General features: G+C 57.3%; 1 protein-coding gene across 5 annotated transcripts in view; it reads right to left on the bottom strand.

Moving 5' to 3' along the window:
* Positions 1 to 4: 4 nt before the first annotated feature.
* The window catches only part of DENND1A (DENN domain containing 1A), a 492,157-nt gene continuing 479,644 nt past the window's right edge, over positions 5 to 12,517 (bottom strand). For 2 of the 5 annotated variants that reach the window (XM_053920814.2, XM_053920818.2), the window contains 3 exons: positions 6,561 to 6,689; positions 3,695 to 3,953; positions 5 to 2,742 (listed from right to left, as the gene is read on the bottom strand). In XM_053920814.2, the coding sequence (XP_053776789.1) occupies positions 1,558 to 2,742; positions 3,695 to 3,953; positions 6,561 to 6,689 (1,573 nt within the window). In that variant the 3' untranslated portion in view covers positions 5 to 1,557. The remainder of the gene's footprint in view (positions 2,743 to 3,694; positions 3,954 to 6,560; positions 6,690 to 12,517) is intronic. The other 3 variants (XM_053920816.2, XM_053920824.2, XM_024562055.4) reach the window with 3 other exon arrangements.

Raw genomic sequence — 12,517 nt, 5'->3', positions numbered from 1 at the left:
ACGCACACACACAATTCTTCCTTGGGTTTGCAAGTTCAAGCTGGCAAGTGAAGAGGCAGCGGTGCCACCAGACTGCTGCACGGCCAGAGATTGTGGGGTGGGCTGCCCCATCCCCAGCAGGGTTCGGAGGCCTGCCCAGGATGTGACACACCTCCCCCGCCCCCCTCAAGCAGCTAGAGGACACTCTCCGGGCTGTGACTGACTCCTGAAGGGGCTGTTGGTTGGAGCAATCTCAGGGCCAGGCCTCCACCCAGGGCATGGCCTCCAGCCCCTCAGTCACCAAGGGTCCCTGGGTTCTGGGGACCTCCAGGGACCCCTTGCCCTGTCAGACACCTCTGGAACTGACTATCCACAAATAGGAAATGAGAAATCAGGTCAAAATGCTCACAATTTCCTGCATGTCTCAGACGGTTGTTTTCTTAAATGGTTGGGTCACATTTCAACTTGGTTTATTGAAACTAGTCAATTTCAAGATTCATCAAATCAATAAAGTAAAAAGGAAAAGATAAAAGAAGCAATAACAACATTTCAATTTAGCTTTGGTGATGTTGGCCTCAGGAATTTCTCTGCTGGCGAGAATCACGAGGGGGCAAGGAGGGATTCTCCCAGCCTTCCTGCCTCCCGGCTGCAGGAAGCCGCCTGTCCACTCACTCCCCCTCACTCCCCTGGGCCTGGGAACCTGCTCCTTCCTGGCCCAGGGAGCCCAGGAAGTCCAGAAGGCTTGCCCTGCTCGGCCCCAGCAGTCCCACCAGATGAGAGGCTGAGCTCCACATGATAGAAACACAGGAGCAGAACCTGCAGGGATCAGGGAGAGCGCCAGACAGCGGTCTGATTCCAGCTTCTGCAGATCGACACGGACCTGTGGCTAGTTTTTCGTCTACAAATCAGAGTTGCTGGTGCTCTCAGCCCCCACGCAGGGCTGTCTGGGGATGGGGCCGGCTATCCCATGGGATCTCAAGGGTCCCTCAGTCCCCAAATCCCTACCAAGCCAGAAACGGCTGGAGTTTGGGGGTTGGGGTGAAGACCCACAAAAAACGAGTGTGCATATTGCTAGAGGGTGGAAATGCCCCGCCAGGTAGATCCTACTGCTAACTCCAAACCCACGTGTTTCGGGCAGACAAGCTCACGCTGAGGGCACCACTGGCACCCGTGCCCATTGAGGTGGGGTGTCCAGGGCCAGGCCAGTCAGGACAGGACAGGGCTCGGGAGGAGGGGCCTTCAGGGGCTTTCTAGAGTGAAGGTGGGAGGACTGGTCTGGGATGACCTCTTTAGTGCAAAATCCAACAGGGGTGCTGAGGAGGGTGGTGGTAGGTGGGGTGGGCACCCGGGAGCTGGGTTGAGTCCCAAACCAGAGCTGGTGCCTTTGCCCAGCGGTGAGACCTCAGAGCTGGGCAGTGTGGAAGGGAGAAGGGGCGGCAGAGAGGGCCTGTCCCTTCCCACCAGCAGAGCCTGGGCAGAGAAACAGAGCAAGAGGAAAAGGAGGGCCAGCTGGCCTCAGAGCCTGGCGGTGTGGGTGCGCCATGCGGGCCTCGGCTGCCCCAGCCCTCGGTGCCCGGCTCACTCGAAGGTCTCCCACTGCTTCCTGAGCTGCTCCACTGAGCCTGGGGCAGGGGCCGGGGCCGGGGCCGGGCTCACGTCTTGCTTGGTTTTCCGAAGCAAATCTTCAAAGGGGTCTCTGGCCTCTTGAGTAGCAGGGGGCTGCAGTGCTGGCTCCCGGCCCTGGGGGGTTCTGGGAGGAAGGAGTGGGGGGTCCCCAGGCCTAAGGGCCAGCTCCTGCATGGCCTCAGCAGCCCTGGCACTTGAACGTACCAAGGGCAACGTTCGGATCCTTGAAGGGGCAACTGATGGGGGGCCCAGTGGCTGCAGGGGGCTGGTATGGGCCCCCATGGGCACTTGGCCAAAGAGATTGGGCATGGAGAGGGCAGACAAGTTGGGTTGGGACCTGTGTGGGATGCAGAAGCCAGAGCTGGACAGCAGGAGGCTGGGGGCAAAAGCTGGCCCCAGGGAAGGTGGAGGGGCCCCGAAAGGCCGGGCTGGTGTGGAAAGCAGAGACACAGTAGGAAGTGCCACTGGCACAGATGGGACAAAGGGGTTGAGTGATGGCTGCGGAAATGGATTGGGGGTCCCCATAGGGGGGAAGCTGAACTGGGGGGTGAATGGGGGGGCTACGTTTGGGGCTGCAGGGCCTGGCGGAGCGGCACTGCCCGGCCAGGCTGTGCTGAGTGGGTCCAGGAGGGCCAGCAGAGCATCACTGCCAGTGGCTGTGGCCCCTGGGGCTGGGCTGAGCGGCTGGAGCAGTTCAGTGGGGCCTTGGGGGGCAGCACTGGGGAGCGGGGCAGTGCGCCTTTCCTGCTCGGCCTGCAGCCACTCTGAGGAGAAGTCACCGAGGGCGGCACTGGTGGTCTGGAGCTTGGCTGGCCGGGCGGTGGGAGGCGGGGGCACGATGCCCAGCTCCGGGGTCTTCCTGCCCTGGGGCCGGGGAATGGTGATGCTTCCCAGAGCCGGGGTGGGTGCCGCCTCCTTGTCGCTGAGGTTCAGGATGCTGTTCCAATCCTGGGGCCTACGGGCCAGGGCTAGGGAGTCCCCCAGCAAGGCTGAGGGCTTCTCGGGGGAGGTGGCTAGGGCCTTGCTGCAGATCGCCATGTCGTCCTGGCCCAGGCTCCAGAGCTTGTTGTACGGGTGAGCGAGCCTCCAGGCCCCTGGCATCCCACGGCTCCTCTCACTCCGGCCCAGGTCCAGCCTCTGTGGGAGGGAATGAGGGAGGCAGTGCCCACAGGCTGGCCTGGACAGCCCGGAAGGCAGCACATCCCACCCCTCCGCCCCACAGTGTACCGGGCAGGCACTAGGATCAGCCCCCTGGGACTCGGAGCCGCTGGGGCTTAGCCCAGGTCACAGGCAGAGAGCCCAGGGCTTCCTGGACCCCAAGCCCAGGCTGCTCTGTGCGGCACGCAGGGTTCCGGAGAAAGCCCCCACCCTTGTGTGCCAGGGCTGCCCAATGGTTTCAGGGAAATGACTCCGTTTACGGACTGTTTACTGGCTGGGCCCTTTCACCTTCCACAGCGTGTGGGCGCTTCCCACCCTGGGTGAGCCCAGGAGGGCAAATGAGACTCAGGGCCTGGGTGAGGGCATTCTGGAGGGACAGGAAATAGGACTGGGCTCAAGCTCCATGGCCTGGGCCTCACCTCCCTCCTCTTGGGGCCCATGCGTCAGTGGGTGTGTGGGAGCTCCGTGAGCAGCCCAGAGCGACCAGTGGGCAGCCGCACTTGCCAGTGAAGACACAGGCACCAAGGGGGATGGGACGGACTGCAGGTCACAGTGGGAGACCCGGGGCTGCATGCAGTAATTCAGAACCCAGCGATTTTGATGCTGAGTCTCTCTAAGGAGTCTTCTCTGGTGGGGATGGAGCAACCCCACTTCCCCCAGGGGTTCCTGGGAGGGTGGCCCGGAGCAGTAGCGCACCTCCACCTCTCTCTGATGCACAAATGGAAGGGAGGGCAGATTTCCATCACGTCTAGAATCTTCTCCAGCAATCACTGAAAAGGTGGTCTGGCCGCTAGCCTGCCTGGCAGGGACTGCAGTCAGCCTGACCCTGAGCGTTGCCAAAGGCCTTGGAAAAGTCCCTGTCCCGTGGGGAGACCTACTGAGCTGTGACAGCCCCAGTCCCAGCAGGTGCCCACCCTTGCCCCCACCATACCTGATAGTCAAAGGTCCCCGGCTGTTCCCTCAGGTCTTTGGGGGTTCGAAGGTCCTCCAGGCTCTTGGCCTGGCCCAGGGGCTGCAGTGGCACCTCCATGTCCAGGCTGCTGAAGACGTCTTCCAGGAGGTCGATGCTGGCGGCCCGGTCAGGTGGAGCTGGGGCAGGGCCCACGGGCTCCCTCGCTCGCTGCTCTGGGCTCTCTGCCTCTTCGCCTTCTGCGCTGTCTGACTCCTTGAGTGTCCGATACGGCTGCGGCCTGCAAGGAGGCAGAGCAGGCTGGACCCCCTACCCAGAGCCTCTGCAGAACAAGCAAGCAGGCCCCACCCCCAACAACTCCCAGGTCTTGCCCAGGAGCCTGGGGGACAGGGGAGTGTCTTGGGGTCTCTGAGTGCAGGAGCCTGGGCAGTGGAACTGATAGACCAGGGCTAAATCTGTGTTCCGCTGGTCACTGTGGGACCTGGGCAAGTCTCTTTGGCTCCCACTGGCACTGGGGGACCCACTTAGTCCCCCCGACACCATAGGACCCTTCAGATTACTGGCTGGCAGACTCACGAGCCATTCAGATAAGGCATGAAGAAGACGGCACAGCTGGAAGGGGAGCAGCCAGGCAGGCTCATTCCTAGGCTGTGGCAGACAGGTCTCGGGAACAGCTTTTGGGAACTGAGTTGGGGAACTCCCCAGGGCAGCGGCCCAGCACCCCCCAGGATCCTCAGGGGGAACCCTCTGGGCCTCAGCCTGTGCTGACCTTGGTTCCAGCTCTGGTGGTGCCATCTCCTGCTGTGAGACCTTGGGCAAGTCACTTAACCTCTCTGAGCCTCAGTGGCTCCCCATTCCAGAGTGCACCTCCCTTGCAGGTAGTGGTGGGCACCAGGTGAGCGGTGCATGGGGCTAGCAGGCATGCAGAGGCTGACAGCTTTCTGTACATTCATGCACCAAAACCTGGCCTTGGTGACAGAGTGTTCCTTTCTCATGAGCCTGAGCCCCAGGGCACCACCGAGCTCCCGGAGAGTGGTGCTGGGTAAACCCTGACCTCTAGTGGGCCAGGGCCAGAGCGGAGTCCCACCTCTGCTAACCACAGGGCTGGGGTGGGCTGGGGCCACCAGGTCAGGCAGAAGTGCCCAAGGCTCTGGGGAAGTGGGGGAAGGCCGCCACCTGGTGGTCCCCAAGGCTCACTTGCAGGAACCAGGCAGGAGACACAGACAGTGGAAGGAGAGGAGGACTCAGGGAACAGTCTGGACTCTTGGCCAGCACTCCATCAACCTGTAACATCTCGCTGAAGCAACACCAGCCGCCCATGAGGACACTGAGGCTCAGAGAGGCTGCGTAACTCACCTATGTCACATAGCACTTGGCAAGAGGTGGAAACGGAAGCCAAGTAGGAGAGGCTTTAAAAGTCCCTCACTTCATAAACCATCTGTACAAGGAGTTAAAGCCCCTTTAACCAAGTCCGAGCACAGAGAAGGAGATAAAGAAAAGTCAGTGCGCTTCTCACCCTTAAGGAAATAGCGTTGATGAAACAGAGCCCATTTCGTTTTGAGTGAGGAAGGGCCAGTTCCATTGTAAACATACGTTTTGAAAGCATATACTTTTCACAGGTCTTGACTAAAGGAGTGAGCACTATCCATTATTTAAATACTTAAGGCACTGATTAATTTAAGAAGAACATGTGACCTGCTGGGCTCTGTGGTGGGGGAGTCCCTGCAGAGCGCCCGCCATCTCTGCCTGCGAGGTGGTTTTAAGTTGGTACATGGCCGAACATTTCTTATTCCAATGGTTCTATCTTTAATTAATAGTAGAAATAATAACTGATACATTAAACCTATGATATGATATCATTGCCTAGGAAAAGGCTACTTTTTAAAAGTTTTAAAAGAAAAATTTTAAAGAGAAAGATCCCCTGTACAGAAAAGGTGGCACGCGAAGCTTGGGCAACATGGACTGAGCCCCCACTTTCCGAGCGAGGACACCAGGAGGGGGTCGACGTGCCCGTGGTCACAAGTGAGCTGGTGTCAGAAAGGGCCAGAACCCTCCTATCTGCCCCCTCCCCCCTGGGGGGGGGGCAGAGCAGGGAGATGGAGGGGAAGAGCTCCTCTTCTGTAAATGCTAAACTGTTCATTCCTGGGGGGCTATGGAGGCCCCTTGGGTGTTCAGCAAAGGGCAGCCCCTTCCCTCAAGGCTCCCGTTAAACACCTTACCCCCTTAACAAACACAGACAGGCGCTGTAACCCTTTGCTCAATCCCAGCTACGGAAAACTTGTGGGTGGAGGGACAACAACTGAGAAAAAAGGGGAACTAGAAAAGCTGAATTTTTTTGAGGGGGGGTGGCTGGATTGTAGTGAAACTTTTTACTACAATTCATAATTGGCATGAGGCTTACGCTACAAATGATAATAAAATTATTTTAAAGTCAGTTCAGTAACACATTTGGATGTGCCAGCATTAACATGCGTATTTCATAGCAGTAAATTTTTCTTGCTTTAAACTTAAAGTTTGACCCTCCATCCCCATGGCTTTCCCAGACGTGCGGAGGTGAAGGACTCGGCATCACCCATTCCGTTTAACGATCACGGGCATGTGAGGAACCGTATAAGGAACGGGGACTGTGTTCCTGACTGGCACCTTTAGAGCACTGTCACTGTTGTCAACTCACTCCGCTGTCGCAGCCCCTGTGGGGCTGGCAGGACAGACACCCTGAGGAGAGGCACACAGAGGCAGCGCCATGCAGGCTGGCACCGGGGCACTGGAAGGCAGCAGCTCCAGACGCTCCCCACCACACATGCAAGGGCAAGCAGCGCCCGTCCCCCCCAAGGCCCTGGGGAGTCACCAAGCTCAGCTCAGAGAAATGGAAGAAGGAAGGAGAGACCATTCAAAGGGAGCGGAGAAGAAAAAGCTTTCGGTGAAGCCAGAGCTCAGGCCCTCTTCCCGCTGGCATTCCTCGTCAGAGGAGTCTTCGGAGAGGAAGACCGCATAGTGTCGCAGGGGCTTTACCAGGCTGGGGCGGAGGGAGACAGAGAAGAGAAGAGTTAGGAGGCGCCTCGGCAGTCCACGGGGTGGGGTGGGGTGGGGTGGGGAGCAGGCCCCGGCGAGGCCAGCGGCACGGAGGCTGACAGGCCCCAAGGCAAGGAAGCTGGTCCCACACGGAAACCGGTCTGAAACACACGACCCAGCCATCTATGACCTGACAGTCCCGCTTCTACTTGGGTGACCCCAGACGCAGCCAAGCACTGCGCACAACGGGGTCTGTCACTGCTACGTTTGCGATACTGGAACACAGACCTGCCCAAAGCTCCAGCAAAGGGAAGCTGGCGAAGCGAGTACGCACTGTGGGCCAAACGCTACCCTTCCAGCGACTGCCACGTTTACAGAGGGAAGCCCGCAAGCCAGGGTGCAGAACGGCAGTCGCAGAGCATTTTCCCTCGTCTGCTATGGGACAGCGCACGGGCGGGAGGCTGGCGAGGTATGTGTCTGACTGGCTGCCACGGCTGGGGGGGGCACGGGTGACGTCCCTCCTGCCTCTTTCACTTTCTGCGTCTTCTGTGTTTTCTTCAGCGTGCACATCTGTTTCAATAATCGGGAAAAACTAAACGGCCGAGGGAGAAAGTGAGCCACGGGGGAAAGCACTTGCGAGAGGGCCTTTCCGAGGAGCGGCCACTCTCTGGCGTCTCCCTCAGGTGCCTCTGCAGAGGGTGTTTTTCATCTGTGATGTGGAAATTAAATATTCATTGTTATAAAAAAGGCATCTCGCTTGTCAGCCACCTGTGAGCTCTACCTCTCTAAACACAAAGACACACATAGCCCAGAGAAACTCCACACTGGCGCCTATGAATCATACACCGACCAGGGCCCACGAGAGGCCTGTGCCTAGAGGGCAGCTGGACCGGTCAGACCTCGGTTCGAATCCCAGCCCTGCAGCCGCTGCCCATGCCGCTGCCCTGCACAGCAGGCGGGCACATGCCAAGGATACCTGGGGGCGATGGTGAAGTTTGGGGAGAAGGTGGGTAGGAGACACTGGGGTGCCTGAGGGGGGCTCTCCTTTCCCCAACCCCCAGCCACAGCAATCTCCTTTCTTTGCTTTATATGATGCAATTCTGTTCAGGGTTTTTTTTCTCCCAGGAAAAAGCAGCATGTCTAAAAAACATGCATGGGAACCCCAACTGGAGGATTAGTGAGGGACAGCAGCTGCCCCCAGGGGAATGGGAGAGTGGGGCATGACCGGTCTCGGCCACGATCTGCCGTCACGGGTGCTAAGCCATTCTCACCCAAGAACACAATGTCCTTCCCAAAGCAGCACCAGAGCTGGCTCCCTGGGCGGCGGAGCGCCCCAGCACTTTCACAGCTGAACCCCTCCCTGGAAGTTAGCCAGGCATAGATTCTCCTCCTGCTGAAGTGGAGGTTGGGCAAGGCACAGAGAGGGAACGCCACCTGCCCAGGGTCACTCACAGGGAGGTGGCGGGTCACAGCATTGGTTCCCTCTTCCAGGTCACCCAGGTGGGGCATTTTCCTCTGGACTCAGGAGGGCAGGGAGACTTCATTTGCAGAAATGTGCCTCGGCCGCCCTCAGGACAAGGCTGCCTGGCTCCCCCACTTCCACCAGGACATTAAACAAGGCCCAGCAGAAGAGCCACTCCCCACACAGCCACTGGAATCCTGTTCTGTCACAAACCCGAGCTTGTCACTCTCCTGCTGAACACCTGTGAACCTGCTGCTCCGCATCGCACTTCCTTGGCATCGGTTGTGTGGCGAGTAAACCCACTGAGCAGAGCGTTAGGAGTAAAAATGTTCCAACGTTTGCAGAATGACGGGCTGGGTGGGCGGGGGTGAGGGCTGCAGAGCGGCAGTGCCAAGTCCTCGATCCAGGCAGGGCAGACACTGGCTGGCCCTGCCCAGCAGTGCGGCCTCCTCCTGCCCCCACCCTGCCACGCCACCTGCCCGTTGTCTTTGCCCAGCACTCTGACCCCTCTTTGGTCTGGAAGGCTCAGCCCCCACAGCACTCGTAGAAAGCCTTCCCGAAGTTCCCAGCTGGAGTTTTCTCCTTAGATGGTTAGCTTCTCCTCGGGCTGTGTGCTTCACCACTTCGTTGCTGCCACTTGACCTCTTCCAGTTCTGTTTCTGAGCTGAGCTCAGGGGCAGGGCCTGGCTCCTTCTCTTTATCCCCACCGGGGCATAGCAGCAGCGCAGTGAGAGTTTTCTGACTGAACGAAGGGAAGCCAGCGTGCCAGGGAGACAAGGCGCCGCCCCATTTCACTGTCTTCCCGAGCCCCAACACAGCAGGTGTCCCTTTCACCAGCTTGTGGCTGCTGTGTACAAGTGTCCCTTCTCTGCCCTGGCTGGGTGGCTCAGTTGGTTGAAGCGTCCTCTACATACCAACAGGTTGTGGTTTGATCCTTGGTCAGGGTGTGTACGGGAGGCAATCAATCGATATTTCTCTCTCTCTGCCCCCTCTCTAAAATCAATAAACATATCTTCCTTTGAGATGCTGAGACTCATAGAATAAGACCGCATTTGGGGGTGTGGGGCAGGTGGGAGTCTCAGAAAAATGTTTCATGTAACATCTACACGTAGGCGCTGTGTCAGGGTTTTGCACAGTGTACTTCTCTACTCCTCCCAACAGTCTGGTAGGAAGGTCTCAATATACCGATTTTATAGAGGATGAGACTGTCACTAGTCCACCTGTTCATCCCTGCACCCAAACAAGAGGCACTTCCTGGGGGCTTGTTGTGAGCGCACCCAGTGCCAGCTGAGCAATGGGAGCCACTGGCAAAGGGGAGAGATGTACGAAGTGACCCAGGCAGGAAGAGACGAGCAGCGACTCTGGCCCAGGGCCCTCGCTTTCCTGTTACCCAGGCTGGTGGTGGATGAGTATGAGGGGGACGTGCACCCCTGCCTGGGACAAGCTGAACGCGGCTCTTGGGAGGCCCTCGGATCCATCGTGGGTGCCTTCCCAACACTCATCCCAGCCTGGCCCCCTCCTCTGGCTGTGACAAGAAAGCAGAGGTCACAGATTCGTGTGAGAGCACAGAGCCTTTGTGCTGGACTGGACCTGGACTTCATCAGCTCACGTCACTGTGAAAACCCAGTGCCTCCTGCACTGACAGTCACGGAGCAGGCTGGGGCTGGGGGAGGGGGCAGGCCAGGCTCGCTGGGCGGTGGCTTCAACAAGCAGCCCTGGGGGTCCCCCGTCTACCTCTCGAAGGACAGAGCACCTAGATGAGAACTTTGCCGTGTGGTTTGGTCATCAGAGCCTTTTCGGGTCCAGGCTTCGGGCCACACGGACGGCGCTGAGGACGTGGGAGGTGCTTACACACGTTGAGCTAAGCGCAGTTGGGACAGCTTCCCACTGACTCCTGTCACCTTTCCCTTTTGCAGACACAGAGGCCAAGGCTCAGAGAGAGGGCGTCCCCTGCCCAGTGCTGCACGGCAGCCAGAGAAGACCCGGGAATCTGCATTTCCCTGCCTCTAAACCCCCTTGTGATCCTGCCTCTTCAGTTTTGTGGATCTGAAACAGCGGAACACTGGGTAGGGTGCTTCCCTTTCCACTTTCAATAAAAGGTGGGATTTCAAAATAAACCTATTTAAATTCAGCTGCTCATGTTCTCCCCTGAAACAGACAGTCAGATATTTGTCAGAGATAAAGGATGAACCGTCGAAAACGTCCAGGTTTAAATTTTTTATTAGCTTAAGGCAGAATATGAAAAAAAAAAAAAAGTACCTCTTCCCTCATTAACCCAATTCAGCTACTACCCTGCAGTCTGCCACCCACCACTCGCCTGGATTTTATTCTACACAAATTGCTGTCTGCGAGGAGGCAGGTCGTGGCGAACTTGGTTACCCGGCGAGGGCCGCTGGGGTCTGGTGAGAAAGAAAGGCCTGCTGTCCATCACCGTTCAGACCGCATCATCCCCCACGGCTGCTCCCGCCCCTGCCCACCTCATCTCGGCGCACGGTCCCATGCAGATGACTTCCCAAACCCCTTCTAATGTTTGGTTTAACGTGTCGCCGGTTAGCGTGCGCGTGTGACAGTGGTGACAGGCGCGGCTGTTCCTTTTTAAATACCATGTCAGAGACACGGCGTCAGGAAGCGGGGACGTGCTCTGTGGCTCTCTGCCGTGCCGGGATCGCACGGGCTTATTTTTAATGAGGAAGATCTGCATCTCGAGAGTTTTTTTCATGTGTCACATCGCGTGGACAAATCAGCAGCACGTCACGCTGGCCCAAAATGAAATGCTGACAAATGTAGATATTTCAAATTTAATTGACATTTAAATGTACTTGAGATAAAGAAGGGGAAAAAATCAGCCAGGACTTGGTCTCGGAGGTAACGAAGGGAGCTGGTGATCATTTTCTAAAGGATCATTTCTCTCCAGCACAAAGGATCTTTACTTTGGAAATGTCATGGCCGCTCTGGTGACCCCTGATCATGTAGCTTCTATGGGGCTGATGAGCAGGGACAGGATCCAGGACGAGGCCAGGTCCCACTTCCCTAGTGGATAACAGTCTGTCCAGCCAGCTTTCCACTACCTACTAACGGCGCAGCCAAACGACCTCGGAAAAGTCATCTACTTTCTGTGAACCTCAATTTCTTATCTGTAAAACGGGAAGTCTATAGCCCCCCTGACAATCTCATCATAAAAGCTGAATGCAAATGTTTTTACCCAGTGCCTAGTGGACATGAGATTACCATCCACATGCCCCTGATTCAGCCACCAACACAAAGACTCTGTGGGGGGTCATGCCTAGGTGTTCGAGGATGAAGAGGGTGGTCCCTGCCTTCAAAGGCTTTCCCAGTTAAAGTTACTTGTCCCCAGCTGGGCTTAGCAGAGCACATAAGTCATCAGAGAGGGCCATGCCATGTCCTCCCTCCATCACCAGGACACAGGACCAACACTCCAGACCACACCGTGGCGTGGGCACAAGCTAACAAAGTGGGTAAGGGCTCTGAAGCAAGCCCGAGGGTCTCTGGGGAAACCAGCTTGGTACAGGAGCCACAGAGGAAGCTCCGGAACGGCACTGGACCTATCTCTCATATGACCCGGGGTAAGGGCGATGGCCGTTCTCAGGGAGGAAGAGCTGGGGACAGACTTGCTGGACTAGGGCCTTGCACTCAGTTGCCTGTGAACACCTACTTGGAAACGATGTGAGAATCACTGCTGTAATAAGTCGTGATCACCAATGAGAGGGTGTCTTCCTGTTAGAAGAACTGGTGTAAGTGTGACACCAGGTCCTCCCACTGACTGGGGGTCTGCTCTGCCAGAGGGCAGTGGCTGGAATGTACCTGGGAGGTGACACGGGGCTGGGCTTTTAACTGTGAGCATGCCAGAGCCTACACGATGGCCCAGAGGTATTTCTGGAGAGAAGTGGGCACAGGGAGTTCAGGGCGTGGGGGTGGGATTGGATGGGACCAGGTGGTACAGGACCTTGAACCTGCATGAGAACCCAGCCACATGCAAGATTAGGGGTGATGTGAGAGCTGGGCAGGCAGCAGAGAGGCCTTCCTGGCTGGGCCCTGATCTCTTCTCTTTTGGGTTGGCTGTGTCCTTTACCTTTATGATCTTCATTCATCCATCCTCTTAATTATTTATCAACTTGTATGTTCATTCATTCCTTCTTTTAACAAAATCACTAGCGTCAACTTCACATGTCCACACTCATGGCCCAGATGCCCTGAGAAGTCCTCCCCAGGCCAACAGTGGACACCCACAGAGGCGGAGAGGACCAAGCACAGGGTGTAGGCTTTGCCCCACTTTCCCACGCTTCAGGCTCTTTGGTGGAGGGAAGATGGGACGGGGACACCTCGGGGCACTTTCCCTACCTGGAAGAAAA

Source organism: Desmodus rotundus, chromosome 1, assembly GCF_022682495.2.
Source record: "Desmodus rotundus isolate HL8 chromosome 1, HLdesRot8A.1, whole genome shotgun sequence".
Taxonomy (NCBI): domain Eukaryota; kingdom Metazoa; phylum Chordata; class Mammalia; order Chiroptera; family Phyllostomidae; genus Desmodus; species Desmodus rotundus.
The sequence above is the reverse complement of the archived record's forward strand: the minus strand, read 5'-3'. Positions and strand labels throughout refer to the sequence as shown.